The 27,978-nt window shown below is 36.3% G+C and overlaps 1 protein-coding gene across 1 annotated transcript; it reads left to right on the top strand.

The window, feature by feature from the left end:
- The first annotated feature begins 33 nt into the window (after positions 1 to 33).
- LOC137408320 (ribosome production factor 1-like) lies at positions 34 to 27,978 on the top strand. Its single transcript, XM_068094808.1, has 6 exons — positions 34 to 260; positions 7,475 to 7,560; positions 8,257 to 8,361; positions 16,651 to 16,866; positions 18,067 to 18,264; positions 27,596 to 27,978. The coding sequence occupies exons 1-6, from the start codon at positions 74 to 76 to the stop codon at positions 27,755 to 27,757; spliced, it is 954 nt and encodes a 317-aa protein (XP_067950909.1). The 5' UTR covers positions 34 to 73; the 3' UTR covers positions 27,758 to 27,978.

Genomic DNA, 27,978 nt, shown 5'->3' with positions numbered 1-27,978 from the left:
CAAAACAAGTATATGTGTGACGAATGATGTAAAAGGAAAAGTGCCATAATTAGATGTACCGATATATAAAGCGATGGCCGCGGAAGAAAAGCATGCTGCCTCATCAAATGAAATCAAAGAGCCAGATTTCACATCTCGGAATGTGTCTAATATACGTAACAAAAAGCGTCGTCAAGAGCTGTACAAAAAGCTTAAATTCGAACAGTCTAAAGCAAAGTCAAAACTAAAAAAAACAAAGAAAAAATTGATAAAAGAACAAGGTAAGTTGCTCTTCAACTAGGCAATAGTCTAAGTATTTTCTGCCTTCACATGTGCTAGGTTAGCCGTTGTGGTTGATAATTTTTGTTATTTTATTTATACTTGTTTTATTCTTGAAACTTTCAGCAAAAATTACAGGAAAAAGTAAAAGCAATAGGTAATAAATAACTTAGATAAAAGCAGATCCGTAATCGTAAAACGACTTCTGGCTTACACTATTCTATGTAGACCACATGTTGAATATGCAGCTACAGTATGGGACACACGAATTAACAATCTCGTCCATGACGTCGAGATGATACAAAACAAGACAATCAGATATATATCTGAAAAAAGGAAGCCAAAGTGTAGCCTATCTGCTGTACGGTGTCGTGGGTGGTTAGGGATAATTTATGTTATGCATAACTAAATCGAATCTACACACAATATCAGTGTTGAATTTGCTTTGTCATCTTATTCTATTTTGATTACATTTAGTTTTCGCACTTTGGCTTAGCTTGTGTGGACTAATTTGGTTATTACTGTTTCAGGTACTAGCGAAGATGCTAAGCTGTTTTAAGCAATACTGATATTTACCAGTAAAAGATATTGCTTTATTCTCTAATTCAAACAATTAAAATATCCAAATAACAAAGTTCTAAACAATAATATCGATGACAAAAGGTTAAAATAGCAAATCAAAGTTACACTCGTACTCAAATGGTCATGTCCATGTTGCTCGCCCCCATACAGCTGTCAGTTTCAACAGTCAAACGAGAGTCATTATAGTCCATAGATATAGATTTTTGGCAGTTAAGATAGTGAAGTAGAGATGCTCAGGTGATGATGAAGAATAAGGTTCCATAGGCAGGGAAAATATTCCACAGGCAGAGGAAAGAGAAAGGCTTTACAGGCAGAGGTCTGAGCCTTAGCAGGCAGAAGTAAAGAAAGAACCTTAGTAGGCCCTTGAGAAAGAGAGAGCCTCATCAAGCTTTTAAAAAAGAAAGTGGCACCACAGGCGGAGGGAAGAGAGAGGGAGGCTTCACAGGCAGAGGAAAGTGCCTCAGCAGGCAGAGGGAAAGAGAGAGCCTCAACAGGCCTTTGGAGAAGAGAGAGTCTCAGCAGGCCCTTGGAAAAGAGACAAAGTTATTGGAGCTGTTCTCTTTTATTGATGTCTCCGTTAGCCTGTGAGGTGTTTAAGCTCTCAGGTTCTGTTCTTTTTGTTGCATAGGGTTAGTAGTTTAGTAGACTTGTCTTAAGTACATCACGGGAGTAGAAATATTGAAAATGATGACGAAACTAATTGTTTTGGTTGTGTCTGATAGAGGTCTAATTTCATTTTAATGTTTTTCCGGTACATCAATTGAGGTCTCTTTTCTCATGGGTTACTTCCACCAGAGGTTTTTAATCTGCTTGTACATGGGTATATGATAATTGTTTTTCTGATGGTTCACTGATGTATTAGGTGTTTATTGTAATACCGCGTATATCTCTGGTGATTTAGGCGTTTTTCCATTTTGCTATCTGCTTTGCTAATGCTTCTATACAATAACATGAATGACTTGGAATTGACAGACTTGCTGAAAGAAGCAAGAAAACACACTCCTATTTTGTGTTCTATCTAACGAAGAGAAACACACTGCACTGTCAAACTCATATCATATTCTGACACAAGACCGACTGGCATCCATGGTTTCCACCAGAGCTGTGGCCAACAGAAAACCACAGACGATATACACCAAGAAACCTGTCTACCATAACAGCTTCCTACCACAGACCGTTAGAGAACTTAAATCAAAGATCTTCCACTAACCCTGCACATAATCTGTAAACTAACATTTCAAACACACTGCCACTAACCCTAGTCGTCATCTCCATCATGTCATAACTACCAAATACTGGCTAATTTATATTTATGAGGCACACCTATTGCATTTGATCTAGTGTGTTTGAAAGAAGAGGTAAGATGTAAAAGTATTAGCTTTTACATGGAAGTAAATTGATCGAAACAATACCTTGATTTGTTATGAGTTAGTAGCTCATATAGGAGCAGAAAGTGCCGGTGGTTGGTACAAAAATAAGAGCAGCGTACAAGGAAATCAGAGTACTTGGAAGAGAGCAAAAGTTGCTTAAAGCTCTCCGTCACTTCTTTAGAGAGATCAGGAGAGTGAGGCAGAACGGCAGCGGTACGGGGTACTATAAGTGGCGAGAAAGCAAGACTTTGTTACTGCTGGGAGACTCTGTTACTGCTTATGAGTGTCATAATATTTTAACAAGACAGTCTTCGGAACATCTGCGGAGAGCATTCAGAAAATTGTTTCTGAAATGGAACTGGAAGTCTATTGAGATCCACGGCTTTCAGCATATACCTGGTGGTAGTAGGAGTGAAGTTGTTTTATTGCTGTTGTAAACGAATGAGGATCTAGTGACCAATTTGAAAATTAAAGTAATTTTGACAAGGTTGAGAATGATTGATGGTACCGCGAATCACTTATGTAGCAAAACATATGAGATAAGGGGTTTGAAATACTCAAAACCTATTAGACAGTTGAAGCAGTTGGTGCTGTTGGCAGTAAATTTGGATAGATTTCAGAGTAATGACTAGTGAGGCATATGCACAGCAGCAATTTTTGAAAAAAGTAGTTTATTGCAGGTCATGCATTGCCACAAATAAAAGTTCATCCTACTTTGTCTTCAGTTATGTCAGTCTTCAGGCTTTCTTACAATGAACTCTGGATGCATGCAGTTTTAACCTGGAAATTGGTATCATCCCTGAAACATAAATAATCACAAAGAGCACAAGTTATAAAAAATAAGTGAGGCATCATACACTAGGACATGAAGATCGTTCAGCGTTATGTCACACAAAAATTAAGACTTACAATTATCGATAAACATTCAAACACCTTTTTTTTAAATATTGAAGAAACACTGATCGTTGGTTGACTCATTGTTTGGAGAATTATCTATTAACCCGCAATAATTTTGATGTCTTATCAAAATAAATGTACTGGAGGAAGCCATTTTTTGTCATTACAACAAAGATATTTCAGATTGGTATATAGAAAATGAATTCTCTGCATGAGTAGTTCACATTTTAAAACAGCACGGGCACTGTTTGATGATTCAGGAAGTGCTAATACCATTGCATTATATAAAGTGACATGAAAATACAATTTTACAACTTAAATTATGTGTAAAAATTAAGTTAATGAAGTAATCATCAGTAAAAAGAATGTTTTTATTGTTACTTTATTGTAGAACCTCATAATAGAGTGAGTGATAGAAATATGTGGCGTGATCTGTATACTAATGACGTCAAATAAACTATATATTATGCAATATGCCATAAAGTAACTACACTATATTAAATAGGCCTACCTAGTACATGTTATTAAAAATGATGATCATATTTGTAGTACGTTATGTTGAAATATCTGGCAGTGTTGAAGAAAAATAGTTTATCATAAAACCTCTAATTAAACGCCATCGCGCTCTATTTATCAACCTCTCCATGGTGGCGGTCAATTGGAGGCAGCGTTCAAATAGAGGCTGGCTGTCTATTTTTCAAATGGCTCGTCAGAATTTTCGGAAAATAAATTTAGCCCTATTATGGGCGAAGCGGATGTCGCCTATATTTTGCCCTTTTTTTCCGGTCGAGCGATATTAAACCGTTTGGATGCAATAAATCTGCAACTTACATCTAACTTGTCAAAGATCTTTAATAAATGTGCATCGAGAAGCTGAGAAATATCTACCAGTTGCTATCTATTGCTTGTGATTGACCTGCGATGATATTATAGCCTGTGTTCTTTTTTGCAATTTGTTGGAATTTTCATATTTTATTTCATTCAAAATTTGAAAACATATTTATATTTTATATTTATATTTAACATTGTTGAATAAAAGCTCATTGTACTCACTGATATGTTTACTACAGTTTGCAGCCAAAACTAGCTGTTTATGTGCAATAGAAGTGGAGTTATGAGCATCGATCCATTATAATCTGTGGTAATATAGCCGTAAGGATGCTATTAAATAACATACTATAAATCTGCATATTTATAAGTTATACAACAATAATCTATCAAATGATACAAATATATATTCATGAGCAAGTGACATAAACGAACCATACTTATAATGTTACGTAAAGAAACAAAAATTTACGTTTTTAAAATACAGTTATTTCCATCGTTTGCCCGAATAGCTGCGTTCTGATTGTTGCTTTCGATAAAATGAACATCTTCTAGTTGTCCAACTCCTTCCACAATATCTTCTGGCCTCAACTCTTCTTCTGCACTGCTGAACTAGTTAATATTAGCATCCAAACAATTTTTTTGGCAGAGCAAAACTTTTACACGCTGCATTTAGTACTAATGCAACGCATAGTTTGCTTGCTAAAAGTTTGCTTGTGTAACCTATTGTTCAAAACTTGCGAACCGGTTTTTATATGCATGTCCTTCGGAGTATTAGGACCACGTTAAATAAGAAATTACTATTAGCCTGAGACAGTTAGTAGTTATTTTTATGGCGTTGCTTTCAAAGTTCCATTTACCATTGTAAATTTAAACTGATTTTTGTATACATGTACTTCAAAGTATCAAGACCGTGTTATACAAGGAACTACTATTAGCTGAGACAGTCTTTATTTCTATAGCGTTGCTTTGAAAGCTCATCCACCATCGTAAACTTGAGCCGTTTTTTAATAAATGTAGGCTACTTCGAAGTAGAAAGACCGCGTTAAACAGAGAGCTACTACTAGTCTGAGATTATTATTGATTATTGCTTCGGTGTTGCTTTCAAAGTTTTAATAAAAAAGAAATGAAAAGCTTGGGAATTGAACAACGAGAGAATTAACTGATATTGATATAAACAATTGATTATTAATACGATTTTGTGAACACTTTTCTACTGATCAGTCGATATTATAGGCTCGTAAAGATCAAATAATGTCGAAGTGGCTGTCACATGGAGGTGTCATTCAATTGGAGAGTGGCGGTTTATTTTTCAACCATTCTCTTAGGGTGGCGGTCAATTGGAGGTGCCGTGCAAATAGAGGTGCCATTCAATTAGAGGTGCCGTTCAATTAAAGGTTTTACGGTAATTGTTAAAAGGTTAAAAGACATGTTATAAAAGACACTACAAACTAAATAATTAAAGTAATAATTGATAAAAAAGATTACTACGGTTACTTTACTTTATAGAACCGCTCAGGTGTAAATTTAAACTCAGCAATGCGTAGGTGCCATCCTAGAGTGAGTGATTAAGGTATGCTGTGTAAGCTACTCTAACCTAGTGCTTACACTAGATATACATTTTTAGTTAATGTTAACTGCATAGTTTTGGATTTTATTTTTATTTCTAATAAATATCTTCAACTTGACCAGTATTTTTGCTTTTAGTTGCATAATTGCAATGTTTCAAAAAACTTCTGATATTGTATGCCGAAAATTACTTGGTTTATCGAGGCAATTATTTGCTCTGATTTTATGGTTTATGTCAAAAAGTTTGCATGTAAAGGTGGCCATGAGATGAGGTTTGGCTGTACAGTGCACCCTCAGGATACGATTGCCTTGATATACAATTTTTTCGCCTTGGTAGGTGAAACATGATGATTTTGTCACCTCACCACACGAATCTTTTTTCACCATACAAGTTCAACAATGTTTTCGCTCAAGCATAAATTTGGCAGTCTGTGTGCTTATTATGTACGTCAAAATAACAAAGATGCCAAAAGGCTGTTCGCCGAAATTATTTTCACAACGCCTAAAAGAGACACGATGACCGATTTCTCTCAGTTCAGCAATTGTCTTCTGTAAAACGATAATAATGTTTTCCCTTAAAAACCAGTGGCAAAGTTGGAGTTTCAATCCCTTTATGTCGAAGGTTTAGTGGTCAGACAACTTCCCTTAACCTGCTAACAAAAATCCGCTTCATCACAAAAACAGCATCGTTCGGGTTTTCTTGTCAAATTAGGTTGAAAGTTTTTTTAAACAGGTTTGTAAAAGTTATAGTGGAAACGTAGACAGAACCTGAAGAGTAATAAAATTTTAGTGGTAAAAAGTTGAAATTCAGTTAAGTAGCTAAATATACATACTAAGATTTAGCTTCAAGTATTTTAAGTAAGCTAAACTTATTTGGGGTGAATTTAGAGTTTGTGTTATACGCACGTCTGTCTTGAAGGTAAGAACTTCCTACGTTACATTATAATGTTACATTTTGTTGCATATCATAACCACTAAATACAATAAAGTTACTATAGGTAACTATAGTTACTAAGGTTAACATACTATTTTGTTACTAATTTTTAATATGTGCAACACTTATGTAAAATTTTAACGATTTTTACCAGGGAATGTCTGCATTATATAATTACTATGGTTTCTACACCCTTACATGATTTTTCACAATATGATACCAACCCTTAAACGAATCATAATCGTATCCTGAGGGTTCACTGTATCTATCTTTTTATTGGCTCTCCAACACAGTTGAACCGCGAATTGTGACCAGCTATAAAATACTGATTTTTCTCGGTGTAAAGTTTGATTATATATTTGTCTCGACATATGAAGTAATTTTCAACATAAAATGTTCAAACATTTTTGAAACATTTGAGTTTTGTGAGCAAAAGTAAAACAGGTGGTAAAAACCAAAAGCAAGATGTACAAATACTAAAAAATATGTAAGTTAATTTAAACTATATCAATTGTAAGTTAACGTAAGTCAAACCTCAAATTTCTATCAGTTCCGTTACCACCAACCACGAGCATTACTGGGTCCACTCTTATGTCCACGTGTCTTTAAATAATAGTAACAATAATAGCCTCTTTTAATGAATAATTAAAGATAGATAAAAAAGAAAAATATAAAATATATATAGGAATTTTATAAAATAATAGCCTCTTTTAATGATTAATTAAAAAGAGGCTATTATTGTTATTATTGTCAACAGTTAAACCTCTATGTATGTTTTAATGTTATTTGTAATTTTAAGTATATCACTATCGCTTCTGAAATTAATCAAATAAGATTGAATGTATTTTTAAAGGAATGTTTGTTTTAACATACACAGTTTCGACACTTGGCTCGAATATCTGAGCGTATTAATCTGCTGTGTCGAGCACCCAATGTACTTCAGTATGTATGAATTTATACAATGATAAGAACTATTGCTATCATATATGAAGTTACATTTATATCTAAAAGTCCGCCAATGCGATTGTTTATTTAGGCGAGGATGCTGCGCCAAAGAGAGTACCCAAAACAATTGAGAATCAGAGAGTACCAGATGAAACAATGGTGGAAGGGGATGAAGAAGTGAGTTTTAACAAGTAGCTAATCTTCTCACTTGGAGTTGTTAGCTGCTGTGTTATCTGTTACTAGTACGTTTGCCAGTCCCATGCACTGCGAGAGATCGTCATGAGAAATCAGTATGTGGATAATTATCCCTTAAAGTGGTAAAGCAACCGAGGGGTGTAGTGATAGCGTGCTTGCCTTTGAATTGGACACTGCGGGCTTGATTCTTCAGAAAAGCAATCTGTTTTCCTGACGCTCTTGGCGTCGCTCCGGACAGACAGACATGGCTCTTATTATAGTAAAGATTAAATTGAGCCGGTCGTACGTCTCCATGACCTGACCAGCTTTTTATTCTGGTAGTCAATTATCAGAATAAAGAACACATTTATATTGTTCTAGCTGCTACTACATGTAGGATGTGCCCCCAGGGCTGTTAGGTACTCCTTACGTCATGATACATTTGTTTAACCTGCGGTTCATGAATTTGCTGGTAGTCGTTAAGTGGGTGAAGCATTTTGATGCTTGCTTTTTTGTCATCAAATATTCTTAATTTTTGTCAGTACTCTGTAGTGTTTTATATAAATATTTGTCATTGATAGCGCATTCATACTGACTAGATTCAACCAACACCGATAGTCAATGTTTTAAACTACGGTCTGACCTGGTATGCAAAGGCATGTATGTGTGCTCCATCAGCACATTATAAGTTTCTTGTAGGTTCTGGCAGATCAGATGACAGATGAATTGGCGCCATATTTTAATCGTCAAACTCAACCCAAGATTCTTATCACTACCTCTGACAAACCTTGTGTTCGAACTCGGGTAAACAATAAACCTTCACATTGTTATCCTTATAATCCATTTGTAGTAGATCTCAATACTGTTTTAGTATCTTCTGCCAAAAACATGTTTTAAGACTTTTCGAGAGTTGAATATTTATGAGTCTTCGCAGTATCTATTACATAGTTCTCTTTACTCAAAGTAGCTAAACTATTGAGGTTAGCTGTCTGAGCTTTGAAGTGTGTGAGCAAGCCATCGAAAATTGAGAATATCTGCTTGGTTGACTGCAAACAGAGGCTTTTTTAAGAGCATCGTGGCACAAACAATGACTCTTTGATTTTGGCTGGACACGGTAAAGAAATTTTGATGACTGGAGACATGTGCAGTTGCAGAAAGCAATTTAACGTTAGATATCATTTCTGTTGCCACCAGCGACCCTTCTGAGAATTGAACTCCACCCTGTTGTATGCAAGTCAGACAGTCTAGATCACTAGATTGCTAGTGCAATTAAATAGAAAATAGTTTCGATCATATGGAATACTCATTTAGATTCACATCCATACAATCAAACCAGCCATCTTCTTGTTGTCACCATCTATTCCAATTAGTAATAAAAAAATTGTTATAAGGTGTTAAGTGTTTTTAATACCCATGTTGCTTTTGGTAATATAAAGTATAACATCAAAAGTTTTGAGAAATAGTGTAAATTTAGCTTCGCGATAGACATTATTACTTCGTGTGTGCTCAGTTTCTAACTGCCTATAAAGACCAAGAATTTTTATCATATGTCAAGCACCTTGTTGTCTAGGTTGACTTCTTGCAAGCCATCAAATCAAGCTTCAGAATGACCAATGAGCCACACAGCTATATACATATTCATTATGGAAGCCTAATTTGTCCTAGAATGCTCTATGCCTGTTTGTATCAAACATGTTATAATAAGCTCAGATGTCATTGAAACTTGGATGCCCAAATCTGGTTTTTTGAGAACTTGAAGCATCTGAGTATTAATAGTCCCACGACCAAACACGAGCGAAGCAATTGTTTGGGAGCTTTATGATAAATACATATGCGCACACAACTCACGAGAAATTATCCGCCAGCGGCCGTTACCAAACCCTTGTACCGAAATCACATCAAAAAATTTAACCATTTTTGTGTAGAGTCGCTTAAGTATAATAACTAGAAATTCCACTGTCATACAGCCCACGACCAAAGTGATATTGGAAAAAGAAAGGGTCCTGATGGTTGAGAAATGCAATATTAGCAGTCAAATGGCACTGCAGTGCAATAGGATAACTGCAATGGTAGCTGTAATGTACTGGGTGTGGGTGTTATTATATACAACAAACAGCAATAATGAAAGGAAAAGATTATATGTTTTTATTTTTCCCCTTGCAATAAGAGAAATGCAATATTGGCCAATATTAGAAGTAAAATGCACTGATATTATTAGAATAACCAATATTATTAATTTAGTAATAATAGAAAACCAATGCACAATTTTGTTTACATTTCAAAACGTCATGGCTAACAATATTAAGAAGTATCAAAAAAAATATCCAAACTTAGTAATAGTAATACAGTAATAATAGAAAACCAATGCACAATTTTGTTTACATTTCAAAACGTCATAGCTAACAATATCAAGAAGTATCAAGAAGAATATCCAAACATAATTAAATATCGTCATAATCTCATAAGAATTGTTAGAAAAAAGTATCATCGTCATTTCCTTTACTTACACTGCGGTGGACATCAGTTAGAATACCAAAGTACACAAAAGTGTCTAAAATGTCAGTTACTTTGAAATCGGCAAAAATGAAACGATTTCAGTACTCCTACGTTAATTACAGAAACCTTCGGCAATTCGACAATGCTATAGACTGTTGAAATGTGCACATTATTTTTTTATGAAATGCGCACGACTTACTCGTTCTATTCTCTGTCGCTCGGTGTTTTAATTTCCGGTCTTAACTTTGATAAGAGTAAGGCTTAGCAAGTTTTAATAACGATTTTTGGCCAAATCTGTCTATTTGTGTATAATCCGATCAGATGGGTAAGTTTTAAGATAATGTCGACGGTTTACAAAGACTTAGTAACATATTTAAATAGGCTTATGTGTGCTTTGTATCGCTATTATACTTTAGCGACTCTACAAAACGATGTTTAAATTTGTTGATGAGATTTCAAAACAAGGGTTTGTGACGTTGTTGGTGAATAATTTTCGTAAGTTGTGTGCACATGCATTTATCATAAAAACTCTCAAACCTCGCTCCCGCTTGTTTGGTCGTGGGATGATACAAAACACATATAAACCTATTTAAATATGTTACCAAGTCTTTGAAAAGTTGACGCAATCTGATCCGATTATACATAATAGACAGATTAATTTGGCCTAAAATCGCCATTAAAACTTGACAAACCTTTTTTAATCAAAATTAAGACTGGCCAATGAAACAACAATAAGGCCGTGCGACAGAGAGTAGAACCATTAAGTCGTGCGCATTTCACGAGAAAAACGTGCACATTTCACCAGTATATGGCATTGTCCGATTGCCGATAGTTTCTGTAATTAACGCAGAAATACTGAAAAGTAACCATTTCTTTTTTGCCGATTCTACCGGATTCTGACATTTTGAACACTTATAATGAGTACTTTGATATTCCAACTGATGTCCAATGCAGTGAAAGTAAAGGAATTGACGATGATATTTTTCTTACGATTCTTATAAGATTATTGCAATATTTAATTGTAAGAATAATTATTCAATTTTATAAGATTATTATAAGGTTTAGTTATAAGAATAATCAATCAAATTTACAAGATCGAAGTATATAGTGACCGATGGTGTACAATATGTTACTGTTATTATTTTTCTAAAGATTTTGTTGATGATACTGTGGCTGTGCCCAATATCACGGTACTGCCAAGCTGCTTTTAATATCTGCAAAATTAAGTAATAGGCCTACATTCTCTTATACATATAGGGGAGAGCGGGGTAAGATGGGACAATTTTTGGTTTTCCACCTCTAGTTCATAAACCATTCCAAAGAAACAACTGAATGTATAGGAACCCATGTGGATATATATTACCCACCAGTTTGTTGAAATTAAAGGTTGTAGACCTCTTTGAATTTTGTATACGACTGATAATCTAATGGGATGTCTACTGTCCCAACATACCCCGCGTACGGGGTATGTTGGGACAGGGCGGGGGTAAGTTGGGACACACATTTTAATAGCTTTTAAAGGCATTTGATTCAATATAAAACAAGTATGAATAAAATAAAATGTTTGATTTATAGAAGAGGTATGAAGATAGTATATATGACAGTATAATTACAAAAGTGTGATTTAAACAAACAATTTCAACGACATATACCCATCTATGTTCCAAGGATACTCAATGTTAACACCTGATGGCAGTCCTGCGAATGTAACATTTCCAAGTGTTCAAGCAGTGATTCCAGTAGTAGATGGAGGTAGAAGCAGAAAAATGATTTGCTGCTCTTTAATCAAACTGACATCCTGCTGAGCTGGCTTGATGAATGATGTACCCTGGGTGGTTTTTCGGTAAAAAAATCAACCCTCCATTCGAGCTCACATCTTTCCACAAACTCACCCATATAATAGCGTTCCCTCGTCTTGCTCTGAAATTGGACGAGAGCAAACTTTCCAATAGCAATCGACATGTCTTCATGTTCGGTTTGCTCTTCAATACCTTGATTTCTCTCGTCTTCTGAAGAGATAAATAAAGGTATAAGAGAAATGCTTTCCAACTGCTGCTCAGCACCACTTCATCTTCTTTACTTTCACTCTCATGTAAATTTACAACTTTTCGCTTTTTAACTTTGCTGACAAGTTTGGGGGCCTTTTTACTGTGCAAGGCAGCGAAACGGTCTTTTTCAGGGGTGTTGGTAATGATGGCTGACTTGAGTTTAAGGCTTTTTCGGGTATTTTTGGGTTTGGATGCTTTTTGCAGGGGTATGATGTGATGTAACAGCACTGCTTGTGATTGGCTCTGATGGGCCTGCCTGTGATGGTGTTGAAGTATGATCTTTTCTGCTGACTTCAACTTCTGAGAAACATTTTCTAGGGGTTTCATTAGCTTCTAAGGGATTTGGGCGGTCTGTAACATCTGACGGCGTAAAATCAGCATCAGAAAATATGTCTTTGTTCGGCGGATAGATCCCGCAGGCGCGAGATCCTGAGATAATACTTACATCCGACTATTATTTGAGGACAGTGGGGTAAGATGGAACATCCCATCTTACCCACACTTTTTGTCCCATCTTACCCCATCCGCCATTTTGTCACTATTTGTCACAATTTTATTTAAAATCAGACAAGCAGGCCAAAATACTGTGAACAAGGTAAACTAAACATCCTCTTGCTCAAAATCTACTAAAACTTATGCTAATCAAACAATGCTTTCAAGAACAAAATTCACCATACGTCTAAAAATGAAAATTTACAAAAGTAGTGCAAAATTATAAATTTTACTATAGCTTATTTACCGGTAGAGCAGGAACAAAGAGAATGATTTATGGACCATGCTTGTAGTAACCTTTGACCCCTAGGCAATTAAAGTCACATGATTATCAATTCCTACATGGTAAAACAGGCCTGTCCCTTCGTACCCCGCGTCCCATTTCACCCCGCTCTCCCCTACATCTATTTCTATGACAACCAGCTAAAATCTGTTTAGATTTTTAAATTCAGGATAATTTTTCAGATATAAATACAGAAATCTAGATAAATATCACAACTTCTTGATAATGGTTGCTATGACCAATGATATACAGCCCCCCAGCCTGTGTATATTACACAGCAGCTTCCCATTTTACTTCTAATATTGTATTTCCCTTATTGCAAGGGAGAGATATAAACATAATCTTTTCCTTTCATTATTGCTGTTTGTTGTACATAATAACACCCAGTACATTACAGCTACCATTGCAGTTCTCCTATAGCACTGCAGTGCCATTTGACTGCTAATATTACATTTCTCAACCAGCAGTACCCTTTCTTTTTTCCAATATCACTCTGGTCGTGGGCTGTATGACAGGGGAATTTCTAGTTTAATTTACTATTGTTAATTTGCATCTGATTTATTGAAAGTGTGTTGAGTTTCAGGTTCTGAGCAAGAGACTGACAAATTTAAAACTGTTCCAAATCGCTCACTCACTATGAAAAATAATTTTGCTTTATCTATATGGATCTCAAAGTCCGTCGTTCGGTCTGTCCAACGATAGCTATTAAATTTTAGGAAAGAAATATCCGCTTCGTGCTGGATTTGATCTCTGAACCTCCTCATGGTTGGGAGATAGCCTTACCAATTAAGCTAAGCAAGATGCAATAATTTCATTAGGTGATATGAGCCGCTATGTCAGTTAAAATACGTATAACACTCTGCATTACACAACGTCACTAAAGCTGGCTCTCATGGCTCTTATTAGTAAGTACTCAAATTAGTCATTGGCAATGTGCAAGGTTAATGGCAAGTGGCAGGCAAATACATTATTTGCCACTGTTGATAAGCTGTGTTTGATATCCATGCAACTGTGGGCATTCGGCTAGTTGTAATATACAATGCAGATTGGTTGGATAATGCAAGTATGGACAGTTTTTATATGCAAAAAGTAATGTCTCTTATCACCCACCTATTTTACTTGGAAACAATTGTATAGCTCAGCAGCTTTACTGTGAATATTTTATAATAAGAGCCTTGAAAGTATCTGTGCAACTTGAAAATGTGTAGTAACAATTAGAAAGAGAAAAGGTCTTGAAGCACGAAGACAGTAGTATTATCATTGTAGTCCAGACTGCAATATTTTCGCCAGCAAGAATTAGTATTGATGTTAACAGTTGTTATAAACTGGCCTGGCGATCACCAGTATCAAACTTTTAGGAAATAATTGAGTTCTTACTCAGGATTGAACTGGTATCTCTCTGAACATGTTATTATGTGTACTGGAAATTATGTTCTGAAGAAAACAGTTGGTTTCTAACATAAGCCAAGGCTTGTGTGATTTGTCAGATCATCAGGAAATAAGCTTTTAGGCTTGACTTACTACTCTATATCCTCGCATATAAGCTGATTCCAGAGCACAAAATTTTTTTACCAAATTAATGGGTCCGGCTTATACTCACGTAACTGATTGAAAGCAAACAACATGACATTATGTTAACTTAATTTCCTCGATTACAACTCGAACCTTTATTAACTCAACATTATTAATAAACGTAAAACAATAATAATTGTTACAACTACCATTAACTCTTTCTCTGCCAAATTAAAATTTTGGTGGAGGCAATGAAATATTCGGTAAAATAGAATTTGACATCGGCGCACATAAGTACTGTTGTCATTAAACTTTGCCAAATAACTTTCACATCATCTAATGCCATAAAAAGGCCACAAATGTGTTGCAGAGCGAGTTTGGCCACTTTTTGTCCACTTCACACTATCAGGGTTGGCAAGCAAAGCATGTTGTGAGTCCGAAGAGCTACCACTATTACTATAGCTTACTGCATTATTATAATTACTGTTAAAAATAGATCTTATCGCTGCTACTATTGTCCAATAGATAATCATCAGAAGTTCATTGATCTATAATTTGTAAACCTGCGTAGCTATAATGCATCCAATCATCACGAAGAAGAAACAGCTATAAAACCGTGTTTTTGCAAAGCGTAACAAAGGTCTGTGTGAGATTTGTTTGTTTGTTTATTTTCATCTATAATATAACTACAAAAAATAATATGAAGACTCATTGAAGAGTGTTTCTTACAGTATAAAAGAACAAGAGAAATAGAAAAAAAAGTCCCTCCAGGGAAGGTGATGATGAGGTCCCTGTGCGCAATAGTAAGGCTAATCAAGGCGCGGAACCTGAAAGTAGAGTCAGCAGAAGTCTGTCTAGTTAGTTTAGTCTAGTCTGGTTGTCTGAGGTAGCGCTTCAGTTCATTTTTGAAAGAATTCGCATTTAAAATTTTACGCAGTGTAACCGGTAGTAGATTCCATAGCAATGACTCTTGATAATCCAAACAACATTGACCAGATTTTGATTTAAAGAATGGTATTTTTAGGTTTATGTCTGTTTGACGAGTAGTTAAATGTGTTATGGTCCTGTTTTGGTTTGTTTCATAAAATGTGTTGTGTGCTTTTATCAGTACTTTGTATTTGTATAACTTTTTAATAGTTAAAATTCTATTTAGGTTGAATAGCGGATTAACAGAAAAATCATAAGCTTTCTTGTTAATTATTCTGAGTAAACGGTTTTTATGCAAACATGTTTTCCATTGGCTCAACGCAAACACATGATTGTTTCTTTTCGGCTAAGCAGACTTATGATAGGCTAATTATACAACTACTCACTAATCAGAAATGTTTTGTACTTGGTCTGCAAAAGTCGCTACATTTCTGCAACTTTTTGCTTTGATAATTATATATACTGCCTGTTACAATTTATAGGGTTGGCTTATATGTGAATTCATATAAATTCCCTGATTTCATGGTGGTTTTACTATGGTCTGCTATATATGCCAGCTAGGCTTACATGCGAGAATATACGGTACTTACTGTTTTGGTTTTACTTGCTCAAGTTTTTGGGCATGGGGTGCCACACCAATAGGAACTCATTCAAAGTAAAGCTACTTCCCTGACTGCAAAATCTTGAGACATTTTTCTGGTGCAATCTACAAGCTTTGGAATATACGCTTTGGTAGTTTGTCATGTAACAATAGGAGGTAGTTTCAGTCAATGAGCAATCATGACACCAGTGAACAGGTAGCTTATGCATTTACTATAATTAAATCCTTTTTCTTCTTGTCATGGCCTTATTCTCTACAATTTGTACCACTTCTTTCAAAGAGGTATCTGCTACAGTTAAAATAACTGGATTGCCTTTCTAATCATTCAGTCCTTATCAGGCCAAGCAAAAGTACTCACCAACTAACAGTTTAGGTGTCAAGGATGAATCTAAACCTTAGGCTATTGCAGGGTAACAAGCTGATGTCAATGTAGACAAAAGTTGTAATATTTTCCATAGATACCCGAGTTATTGAAGAGTTTTTGTCGTATTTTGGAACATATTCATTACACAAAGTACTGTGATGAAATATCAATCTACACAAATCCTCCTCAGTTGAAGTACTTTTTTACATTGCTCGGTTCTGTTGGTTTACGGGTCTTCAGCGTAACATGGCCTCATGCAATAAATCAACATTGAGGCAGCAACTCCTGCTGACGAGAGTTATAGCCCAGATGACAAGACGACTGTTCTAGTGTAAAGGTTATTGCTCTCTAGTCTTCTCATGCTGTTTAGGTATTCTGCAAGCAACTGGCTGCCACTATCCCCAACACAGAGTTCTTTAGCAGACATGATCAAGACCTGAAGAAGATCATTCTAAGAGCAAAAGAGAGGTCATACACAGACTGTATTGTCATCAATGAAGACAGAAAGAAACCAAATGGAATGGTTATTTCCCATCTGCCCGATGGGCCAACGTTACACTTTAAACTTTCTACATCTAAGATTAGGGTAAGTCAGTGTGGTTATTGAGCTTGAAGTAAGTATTTTGTTTTCTTGAGAACAATTATTTTGAGAAATATTTTTGGACTATAAATTTATTGGCCCAGACAGGTATTAGGATGCTGTCGGGCTTTTTACAGGATATAGAGAGGGCAACACATGGCAAAATAACAAAAATATCCATGGTTATCATTGAGGAACATAATATAATATGCATTCGCGTAGTGCTACAACCATCCACGAATTTGGAGACTTATCCAAAATCCTTAAACTTGGACAGCAGGGTTGTTTAGTTGAAACAAACAGCTTTTCTAATAAATTTTTAATTCAGATTTCTCCAGTCCGGTCACGTCTAGGCCTGAAATACAGCAGTTGCCATGTGCTTGTTTCAATCCATCATGTGAAAGTCCCGAATTTGCTTGCACATGAAGGAATAGTAGGGATTTTTGTAGAGGGATTCAAGCGTTGTAGACAAGACAAGGAGTAATGGAGCTTAGGAAAATCGCACTCCGTGTTTTCATGGTCTAAAAATAGCTTCTTTTCTGGAATTCACTGCTTATAGATTACTTGTGTAGAGGTTTCAGGTTAATTTTGCATAGCAGCTGGGCCATATACTCGTACATCTGAAAACTAAAACAAACCAGGGAACATTTATTATATTGAACGAATAACAAACTTATCTAACGCTACATTTGCTCCAAACATACTACTAGTCTGGGCAATACAAAACAGCAGAGTACAAGGATTGCTGATCTGTTCAGTTTGCATTAGTATCTCAAAAAAGAACAACTCGAGCATTAGTAAACTAAATTCAAATTTCAACCTGGTTTTACTAAAAACAATTATGAATAAATTATATCATTAATAAATTAATGATAATTTTCATTAACATAAAACTACAGGCTATTTAAACGTACACTTTAAGAATTGCCTACTTGAAATGAGAGTTTTTTTGGTATAGAGATACCGTATTTTGTCTAAAAGCTTTCATACGGCCATGCTTATGCATCAATACAGACAAACCAAGACTTGAATCACCTTGACCTTGGTTAACATCATATGTTGAGGTTTGGCTATCCTGCGCTAATTTGCAAATTTTACTGGAAATGTTACTAAATGCACTTTTAGAATTATTATCACACTATTTGCTAGAAGAGTATGCGTGTTCAGGGATCAGCTTGGTGAGTTTTGACCTTATCTCCCTTCCAGACTGAGATACGAAAGGCTGGCGACCCAACTAAACACTTACCTGAAGTAATTCTGAACAATTTCAACACTCGGCTCGGCCAGACGGTTGGGAGAGTGTTTGCTTCCCTCTTTCCGCATGACCCGCAGTTCAATGGCCGCAGAGTCGTTACTTTTCATAATCAGAGGGATTTTATTTTTTTCAGACACCACCGCTATCAGGTGAGCTTACTTATCTACAGCAGATCATGTGATGTAATGCTTTCATTGTCATCTTGTCAGTTGACATGTTTAACTATGAATTCAAATTCTTATACAGTGAAACCTTTACCTTTGAAGGACTCTACATATGAAATTTTCAAGTTATGAAACCTTTTGTGGGGGAATTTTTTGCTTTTACTTGCGAAATCAAGATTCTAGATATGAAGGGCCTTTCGTATCCTGGCAGCTTTTTTTCCTGTGGGGTACAATGTACAAGACTTCTCATTCAATTTTATTTGCTATCAAAAATCAGTAAATGACTAGTGTTTTGTTTTGGTTCATTGTAGAATTTGGAGCTATCATATTGCATACATTGTAGGACAACTTTTGTTTTTACCAGTTCAAGTTCGGTTTTTGTATGATAAAAGTTTTTATGAAATGTATATAGATCTTTCTACTTACATTTCTACTCACTAAACCAAACCAAGACCGCAAAAATATATAAATAAATCTTTTTTGAAATAACTTATTCTGGGCAAAACAACAATACAACAATTTCTTCTGATCGCCATCCCCCAACGTCCCGTGGTCTTTTCTTAGACTTCTAGACAGCCAGCGCCAAAGGTACCAAACAAGCATATCATTCAGTTCTTATTCATCATTCGTCTCTTCTTTTTCGTTGTGTCTTTTTTCTATTTATTATGTAATAATATAATTCTAACATGTATCTGCTTAAAGTTTTAACCATTGCGGTCATACTTCGGCATACTAGTGCTCCAACATATGAGAAAATCGAGATGTGAGCAGCATTTTGGCTTAGTTTCTTAATTGAGATGTGAGGAATTTTTGAGATACAAGCCGGTTCTTGATGGCCACAATATGGCCAAGTAAGCAAGAGGCCGCTTTCGAGAATGCCAGCAATCGGTCTTTCTCCTCAGATTAGTTTAAAAAAAAGCTTTTAAAAGGTTCACTAATAGTTATAGTGAATGCGAGGCAAAAAGCGCCAAACCGGAACAGATAGTCAGAAGTTTAAGACAAAAAGCTTAAAGTAAGTTTAGTAAAAGATTAAAACTTAACTTCAAGTGTGTGTTTAGTAAGATTCATTTAAGTTGAATTCAAAGTTTTTGTTACGTCGTAAAAGTCTAGTGTACCTAACACGGTTCTGCCAAGTCTATCTCAGACTACCATTATTAGTCATTACGTCTGTTTTGAAAGTAAAAACCTTTAGAAGTGTACATAGTAATGTTACATTTTGTTGCAGATTTTAACAACTAAATAGCTATTTGTTACTTTGTTAGCGTATGTACTACATTATAATAGTTAAAACTCGTTTTTCCATCGTTATATTCTGTATTATGTGGTTTTTTCATAGTATGGTAGCCGATAATTTGTATTTAGTAAGTTTAAATATGAGAAATTATTACTGTAAGTACTGAATTACAAAAATTAAAAACATGTTTGTCCTTGGCAATATCCTACATTATATGTGGTTTTATCATAGTATGGTAACAGATTAATTTGTGTTTAGTTATTTTATATATGCAATAGTACCTTGAGGCACGAGTAAATTTACATACGAGCTCAGTCCCAGAATGCATAAGCTCACTTGTTGGGGTATTACTATACTCGTATTTATAGTTTGTACCATTGTATTATCAGACTTTGTGTAGACTTGGAACGTATTAGGGCATTTATAGATAATAAATTCAGTTTCTACCTGCGAAATTTTCTACTTACAAAACTACTTCCAGAACATATTACTTTCGTAAGTAGCGGTTCTACTGTACACAATAGTGTGTGAAATAAACTGGACCCCTTTGTTTGAGAACTAAAATTCTCATTTACAATATTGTTACTCATAGTTAATTTAGTCAATAGCCATAAATTATATATTAAATTAATTCTTATTTTTTTCAAAAATTGTATAACAGGGTCATCGTAACCAGAGGGTGCACTGTATTTACAACTGATTAACTGTGTTGCATGTAAACTTGAATTATTAAATTTGTATCCCCTGAATCTTCTTGCTATAATTAAGCTATATCTCATTTAGGCAGCTTGTGAAAGCACTTTTAGATCATGCGTGTACATTTTCTAGATCATGCGTGTACATTTTCTAGATCATGCGTGTACATTTTCTAGATCATGCGTGTACATTTTATAGATCATGCGTGTACATTTTCTAGATCATGCGTGTACATTTTCTAGATCATGTGTGTACATTAATGCGCGAAATAAACTGGAACCGCTTTGTTGAAAAACTAAAATTCTGACATTGTTACTCATTGTGAATTTAGTCTATACCGTAAGTCCTTATGCTCAAGCCGCGCGGCTTGTCGTTAGGCGCGGCTTCTGGTTTAAAGTCATAGGCCGCGGCTAAAGCCAACTTTTTAACCATTTCAGTCCCCAAGCCATTAAGCAATTATCTAATTATTCTCCATTCTCATTGTTAGAGTGAAGGTTTATGTCTCATTTTACAATATTGTCATTTAGACCATCTGGGAGTAACTTTTCTTATAAGAACACCTATATTCATTCAAATCAGAAATCTTTGGGCTTTCTAATGGTATAAGTAGCAAAATTGTAGCTCAATTACTGAAGAATGTATAGAATGTCAAACTTGGTGAATATAAAAATTTGACAAAAACACAATGGTACATGATTTCAAAGACATTATTTTTATTATTATGACATGACTGAAAACATAACAGAGGATTGACGAAGTTGCAAAAAAAGAGGAAATGTTCGAGATTTTCACTTCCAATACTGAACTCTGGTATGGTACGCTTTCCAGCAGTCTGAACCGCGTTTGATGCACAAGTACACGTTGCAGGTTTCACACCAAATTGAACTCTTGACTGATTTGTGTTGTAAGTCTTTGTAAGCCTTCTCTGGATTTTGCTGCGATTCTATCAGGTACTTTTTCTGGCAGACTGCACAGCGGTGATCTTTTGACCCATCAGTAGGCCACTCGGGACAGTGTAGTTTGCTCATGTCTAGACGTATCTCCGGATTGTTGGGAGTGGCAGCTGGTGTGTTTGTCCTAGTTGACTGTCGAGAGAATGACTTTTCACCTATCCATGTCGTCAGTATCTGCAGGACAAAGTCTCTGAATTCCATCGGCTTTTCCTGGCCATGCTTATAGAGCACATAAGCATTGTACAGGGACCTGTGAAAGCATTTGCGGTCGATTCGTGCGTACCACTTATATGACTTTCGAGAGCGATCGAGTCTTGCCATTTTATCATTGAGGTCCACACCACCCATCATCTGATTGTATACGATGACGGATGGTGTGGCCTTCACTGTCAGCTTCTCACCTTTCTTATTTCTACGGATTACAGTTGGTGGCTCAGACAACTCAGCTCTGACATAGTTTGACAGGAAGTAGATCGGTTTCTTGTCATTCCAGCGGGTTGCTACAATTCCTGTTTTCGCACACTGGAGCCACTTAGAATCCCCTTGCTCCAACCTCCGAGCTTCCGCTTTGGTGGCTATTAGCTGTTTTGGGTACTCCTTTCGGTTGGTCATACATGTACCAGAACCAGACATCTGAAGCTCACGTAGCCAGTGGAGAAGATAAGGTGACGTGTAGTAGCGATCAGTAACTACATGGTAGCCTCGACCCCAGTAACTTTGAACTAGTTTCAGTACTACTGCGGCAGAGTTTTTCACTGTGGTCAAGTCCTCAAAGTCTCTATCCTTCCCAGAATAGACATCTAGGTTTAGCGCATATCCGCTGAAAGCACAACACGCCATCCAGACTTTCACTCCCCATTTGATTGGCTTTGAGGAGTCGTAACATTTCCCACTCCAGCGACCCCGAAAAGGAATCATGCACTCGTCTACTGACAGATCCTGGGAGGGAGAGTACTCTGTTGTGAATCGCTCTTTCATGTGGTTGATGAGGAACCTGATTTTGTAAAGTCTGTCATATTCAGGATGGCTACGATCCTGAATTGACGTCTCTTCATTACAGTAATGCAGGTAACGTTTTATCTGGTCATACCGTCGTAATGACATGACAGTTGAAGCTTTAGGCATCTGGAGAAGCTCGTACTGCGGTCTCCAGATACTTCGCTGCCTATCCTTGCAGAACATTTCTATGAATGCTCGGAGCGCGTAGAACGCTCGGAGTTCGTCTGTCTTGAGTTTAGTCCACTTTCCATAACCGCTGTGGATGGTACTCTCGCTTATCTTTCGTCTGGCAGCATTCTCGTTCGTGAAATCACATACTGATTGTAAAAGTTTCTCATCGTAGAACAGCATGAAGAAGTCAGCTGGCTTTGAATCAGCAGGCATTACTCTTGTTGGTCCATGTGGTGCAGCTGGGTCAAAGTTAGGGCTGCACATTACTTTCTCAGTAGGCTGCCAGTCGAACGTGGGTGTTGGGGTATTATCCAAGTCAGACAGGATGAATCCCAGATAACCTAGTGCTGCCAGATTTCCTGAACTACCGTCATCACCAGAGGCTCCAGTAGGAATGTTGGTAGCAGTACTAGTACTAGCAGCTCCAGTATCAGTTGTACTAGTAGGTCTACTAGTAGTAGCAGTACTAGTAGAATTTGAGTCCAGCTGATCCAAATCTGAATCCCAGTCGAAATCAGCACCTAATTGTGAGTCATCATCACCAGTATCAGCATCAAAAACAATGTCCCTTGTTCTAGGATGAGCTCCAGTAGCATTGTCCACAAAATCATCTAAATCATACTCAAAATCACTAGAAAAATCCATAAATAAGCCAGCACTTCAAAATGTTACAACTTTCAACAATCAAAAATGGCCGCGTAGTTGTGAGTTTCCTTCCGTATATTTTCATTGGCCTTCACTCAGAAAACTTTCATTGTAACATGGTTCAATATTAGCCAATAAGGGAAGCTTAGCATCTCTTCTTATTGGTTGGCTACTCTAAGACTTCATTTGGATTGGACAAAGGCTGAAATTAGTCTATTCCAAATAGAGTTACACTAAAGCCTCTACAGAGGCTAGGAGGACTGTGTGCAGACAACTCCAAGCCTCCACAGAGGCTTGTATGACTGAAATGGTTAAAACTTACGTGAGGCTTAGGGCGGCTTCTCGATAAATGCGGTCTCTGCTCAGTTCCGCGCTATAACCATAGAATCGCAGCCATGATACTTTTATGTACGGGATTTTGGCAAGCTACTCGTTTATTTTCAAGGTCATGTTTATGGAATACTTTAAACTAACGAAGAATTTGTCGCTAATGTTTAACTCACCACAGTCATAGGTCATTAAAACCGTTTCTTTCCTGACCGCATCTTTCCATTAACGTGAAACCTCTAACAGTGCAACAAAAATCTAGCTGAGACATGGCAAGTAAGTTCTTGATGCAAGGGTTTAGGAATTTTAATTCGAACTTGGAAGTAAAAGAAAATTCTTTTCACGCGTACTGTTGTAGCCTGTTTTCTTATTCAAGAGGAAGGGGGGTATAGCGAAACTCTTCTCAACACTCTCGCTCCTGAAAGGGTCAAGGGCGACAAAACCTCAGTCATTAGCCGCGGTCTGTGGGCATACGAGGCTTGTTGGAGGATTATTTTTTCTTTCGTGAGTCATCTGGTTTTGAGCACAAGCCGCGCTGCTTGAGCATGAGGACTTACGGTAATCATAAATTATATATTAAATTAATCCTGATTTTGTCCTGATTTCAAATATGTAAACCAAACAGCTGTAAAGCTAACCAAAAAAATCTCGAACAATGAGTGTACTACCTACAGTAAGCCTGGCGTTGCTTAGGATTTCTTTTATTTGCAATGCAAGTGTCTACACCGCTTTCACAACAAAACCGTTTTACATGTTCATTGAGGGCAAGTGTTCTTATGGGCAGGCGTTGCTCAGAGTGGGCCTGATTTTTCACATTAAATAAGCTGTAGGTAGCGCATGAAGCTCTGGCTGTATCCTCTTGTAACTCTTCCATCATCGGAGAATTTTTAGCGGCATGAAACACGGCTCTTATTATAGTAAAGATTCTGCAATCCATATGGCAGTCGGATAGGTGTAGTTCATAGGTGTTGGTATTGTAAGTTTAATGTTGCAAGTTTGACTCCCTTGAATAGCAATCGTTTGTGAAGCACTTTTATTACCATATATGTTATTTCGTCAGTGTAACGTTATCAAATAAGATTACAAGCCGATCTGAGTTTTATAAGAACGTAGATTTTCCGAGCAGTAGCTGCAGATGGTGTTGTTTATGATTTTTATGATGAATAGTCGACTTGTCACATCGACATTGGTGATAGAAGTAGTGCAAAGAAAGTTAAACTCAATGTCAGTTTATCATGGTAATGTTTCTAGATAATTTTGGATATAGGTTGTCGATTGATATTGGCCAAATTACCTGTAAAAGATAAACCATCTGTTTGTCTCGATTAAGTAAAATAAATCAGAATTATCAATGACCCAATAATAACCTTGACTACTATTGAATAACAGGTCTTCAAGCAAATGCTGTGAGCAAATTTAGTCTCAAATCACCTGCTACTAAATTCTCACATACAAACAAGGCTGACCAACTGACATCGTGATTATTACTGTTGCATTCCTGTTAAGCAGTTTTTCAGCTAGACTTTGCTTATAATAAATCGGAACTGTATTTCAGTGTTTTTACATTTTTCTTTTTCAATATTACTTTATAGTCGTTATCTCTAGTGAGTATTTCAGCGTAGGCTCATAAGTAGTCTGTATTGTTATTAGCCATTTGTCATCTCTTTTTCGGCTATATTCATTTTTCAAATAGTCAAACAGTAGTTTTCTTGTAATGCCGCTGTGGATGAGTATGTTGCAGATGGGTTTGATTGGTTCTCTTTTATGCAAGAAAAAAAACCAAAATAAAGATATTGGATAAAGTTTGAGTTTTTTCACAAATTCAGTTGTTGACCATCAAAAAGACTTCAATGTTGTCTGTTGACTCATCTACTCTGAGCCCACTGGTAAGTTTCGATTTCGGCCAATAACAGCAGGCTTGCTGCAATTATTATTGTTGTTGCGGAGGCTCTTCATCTGAGTAGATGGAAATGCCATGCACCTATTGTGTCAACCAAAAAACATTGGCATTAGTATTTCGCAAAATTCTATCAAATGAGCAACTACTTTAATTCAAGAAAAGTCTCAGACCCAGAAATGCGAGTTGACAGAGGAAAGAGATGAGAGCTCAAAAGGAGTCTATAATGCTACAGACTGAAGACGAAGAATGAACTAAAAATACTCTACAACAATCCTAACTGTGAGAGGAATGGAACAGAGAACAAGTACAGAAGGAAATATTGTCTAAAGTTCACAATGAAGATTGAAAAACTTAAAAAATCCAGCATAACCACAATTCAATTCACTGAAAAATTGGATGAGTAAGAAATAAGTTTGAGTCTTTGGTACGCTTGCTTTAAGAAATCCCGAAAATAAAGAATCATTACCCAATTGGTCAGCTTGAAACTTCTGTATGCACAAATCCAGAGGTTCATGCTGCACCAGTAGTCAAATTCGTCACTTTACTATTTCATATAGGCATCTTACGTACTAACCTGGATTCTTCTAATATAAAAGTGGCCCACCAAACAAGCTTGTTTGTTGCTTGTCACCAAATATAATCATTGGTTACTGCCACTAGTAAACAAATTAAGCAGTCCAAATCACATGTGCAGACAAAATAATCACATGCTGAGATCCGTTTCAGTTTTTCTATGAGATTTGACTGTAATGGTTGCATCTGTAAACGCATGAACTTTTATCACTACGCCTATTCTGATTTTCTAATTGTCTCCACAAGTTTTCTAATGGTATAGATTCAGCAGCTTGACTGCATTGAATACCTCACCAGTTTTAGATTTTATCAGCAGCACTTGAATGAATATTACACTAACGAATCCTTTTCGTTAGCTGCTTTATTTAAAAGAGGATAACTCGCCCTCGGATAGCTCGAACACATGGTTAACTCGAACGGTTTCTTTGGTCCGTTCCCACGTAATGATAAATTGCTTTAAATAACTCGACCTCAACTCTGCTAACTCGAACAGTTTTTTGCTCAACGGCTACCGAAACGGTTGTTATCGCTTTAGAAAATCACTTTATTCCAAGCCATAGAGGTAAACCTCAACTTGTCGTAATTCATGAGCGTCATTATTACCACCATCGGCAAAAAATTTTCGTCAACGACTTTTCTAAAGGTTTGGTGAAATTTCATTTATACCAAACATCCGCTTAGTGATCGCCCTTCGGAAGCAAGGAAAAGTGAGGTAATCTTTGCATAAACTTCAAGAAAAATCGGCAAAATTGATCGTGGGTAAAATGCTCAAAAGAAAAAGATGTCTTTTCTTTTGAGCATTTCAACAACGATCAAGTTTTGCCAATGTCAATCTAAAAAAACGTCCTGGCAATAACATCACCTCAAACAACAAACCAATCTCAAGTGATAGAAAAATCTCTATACTTTTTGATAAAAACGTTTTAAACTTTACATTAGAAGCATTTAATTTGAAACAAGCCATTTGTGCTTTTGATTTATATTGTAGTTTGTATATGTACATGTATCTACTAATAAATAAGTAAATACATGGACTTGTGACAGTGCTCTGATAACTTGAACGCTCTGATTATTCGAACACTTTCGCTCGGTCCCGTGAAGTTCGAGTTGTCCATGTTTGACTGTATGTGTATGCTGTAAAAACTTAGGCTATTTTAATATTCTTAGTTCGGCTAAAAATAGGAGATTTTGGATCTAATGATCTCGTACATCTTTAACATGAAACTTTGTTTATTTTTTTTGATCTAGTGTAATAGAGACAATATTACTCGTATTGATAGGAAACAGGACACAATAGACTTGACACATTTCATAGAGCATTACTATTAGGTTAGTAATGTGTCATAACCACGGTTGTCATCGACTTGCCTAGCAGCTTGTGCGCAAGTGTTTCAAGTAATTGTTATTTGGTTCATGTGGAAATAACTCTTAATTAAATCCCAGCTCTATGCCCTGTAACCATTTTAGTGAAATGTATAGTGCTTTCCTTTCTTATTGAAGGAATGAGATTTCAAGTCTTTGCTGGTACTCTTTTGCAGTCGGCCGTTTGACAATGACCAAGTCTCACGGTTTAGGCTTTGTCATTCACTTCTATGTACCTTTGCTTTTTGCCTTCTCTTGCCATCTGTTTGTGTCTAGTTACTTCAACTTCGTGTTACCCTTCACTGCATTTTCATATTTCAGTCTGTGTCTGCCCTGATTTGTCTTTCCTTCATTTGTTTTCCTTGCTTCAGATTTGTGAATGTAATAGTTATCTTGGTAACCGCTCATGATCCATCCTGTCCCAAAATGCGATTACCAAAATCTTTTTTGTTTTAGTTTCGCAATGCAAAGAAATGCGGGTTGCATGAACTCGGGCCAAAGTTCACCCTGAAGCTACGTTCTCTACAAAAAGGCACATTTGACTCTAAATACGGTGAGTATGAGTGGATTCACAAAAGGCATGAGATGGACACGAGTAGACGAAAGTTCAATCTATAGGTCCTTAGTCATGGCATTGGTACGAGGGAGCTGCTGTCAGTCAGCGCCTGGTAACATGGATGCTGAATTGCTGTCTACTCCATTATGACAAGTGGCTTCATTGGTTAGGAATGCACTGTAGTCATTCACTTGCCAAGTTTCTAAACCCAGTTCAGCAGTTGTCATATATTTGTTTGCTGTTTGTTGTATGCGTATATTAGATAAATAAACAACTTTGGTGA

The sequence above is a fragment of the Watersipora subatra genome, chromosome 11 (assembly GCF_963576615.1).
Source record: "Watersipora subatra chromosome 11, tzWatSuba1.1, whole genome shotgun sequence".
Lineage (NCBI taxonomy): Eukaryota > Metazoa > Bryozoa > Gymnolaemata > Cheilostomatida > Watersiporidae > Watersipora > Watersipora subatra.
This window is presented reverse-complemented; position numbering and strand designations above follow the sequence as displayed.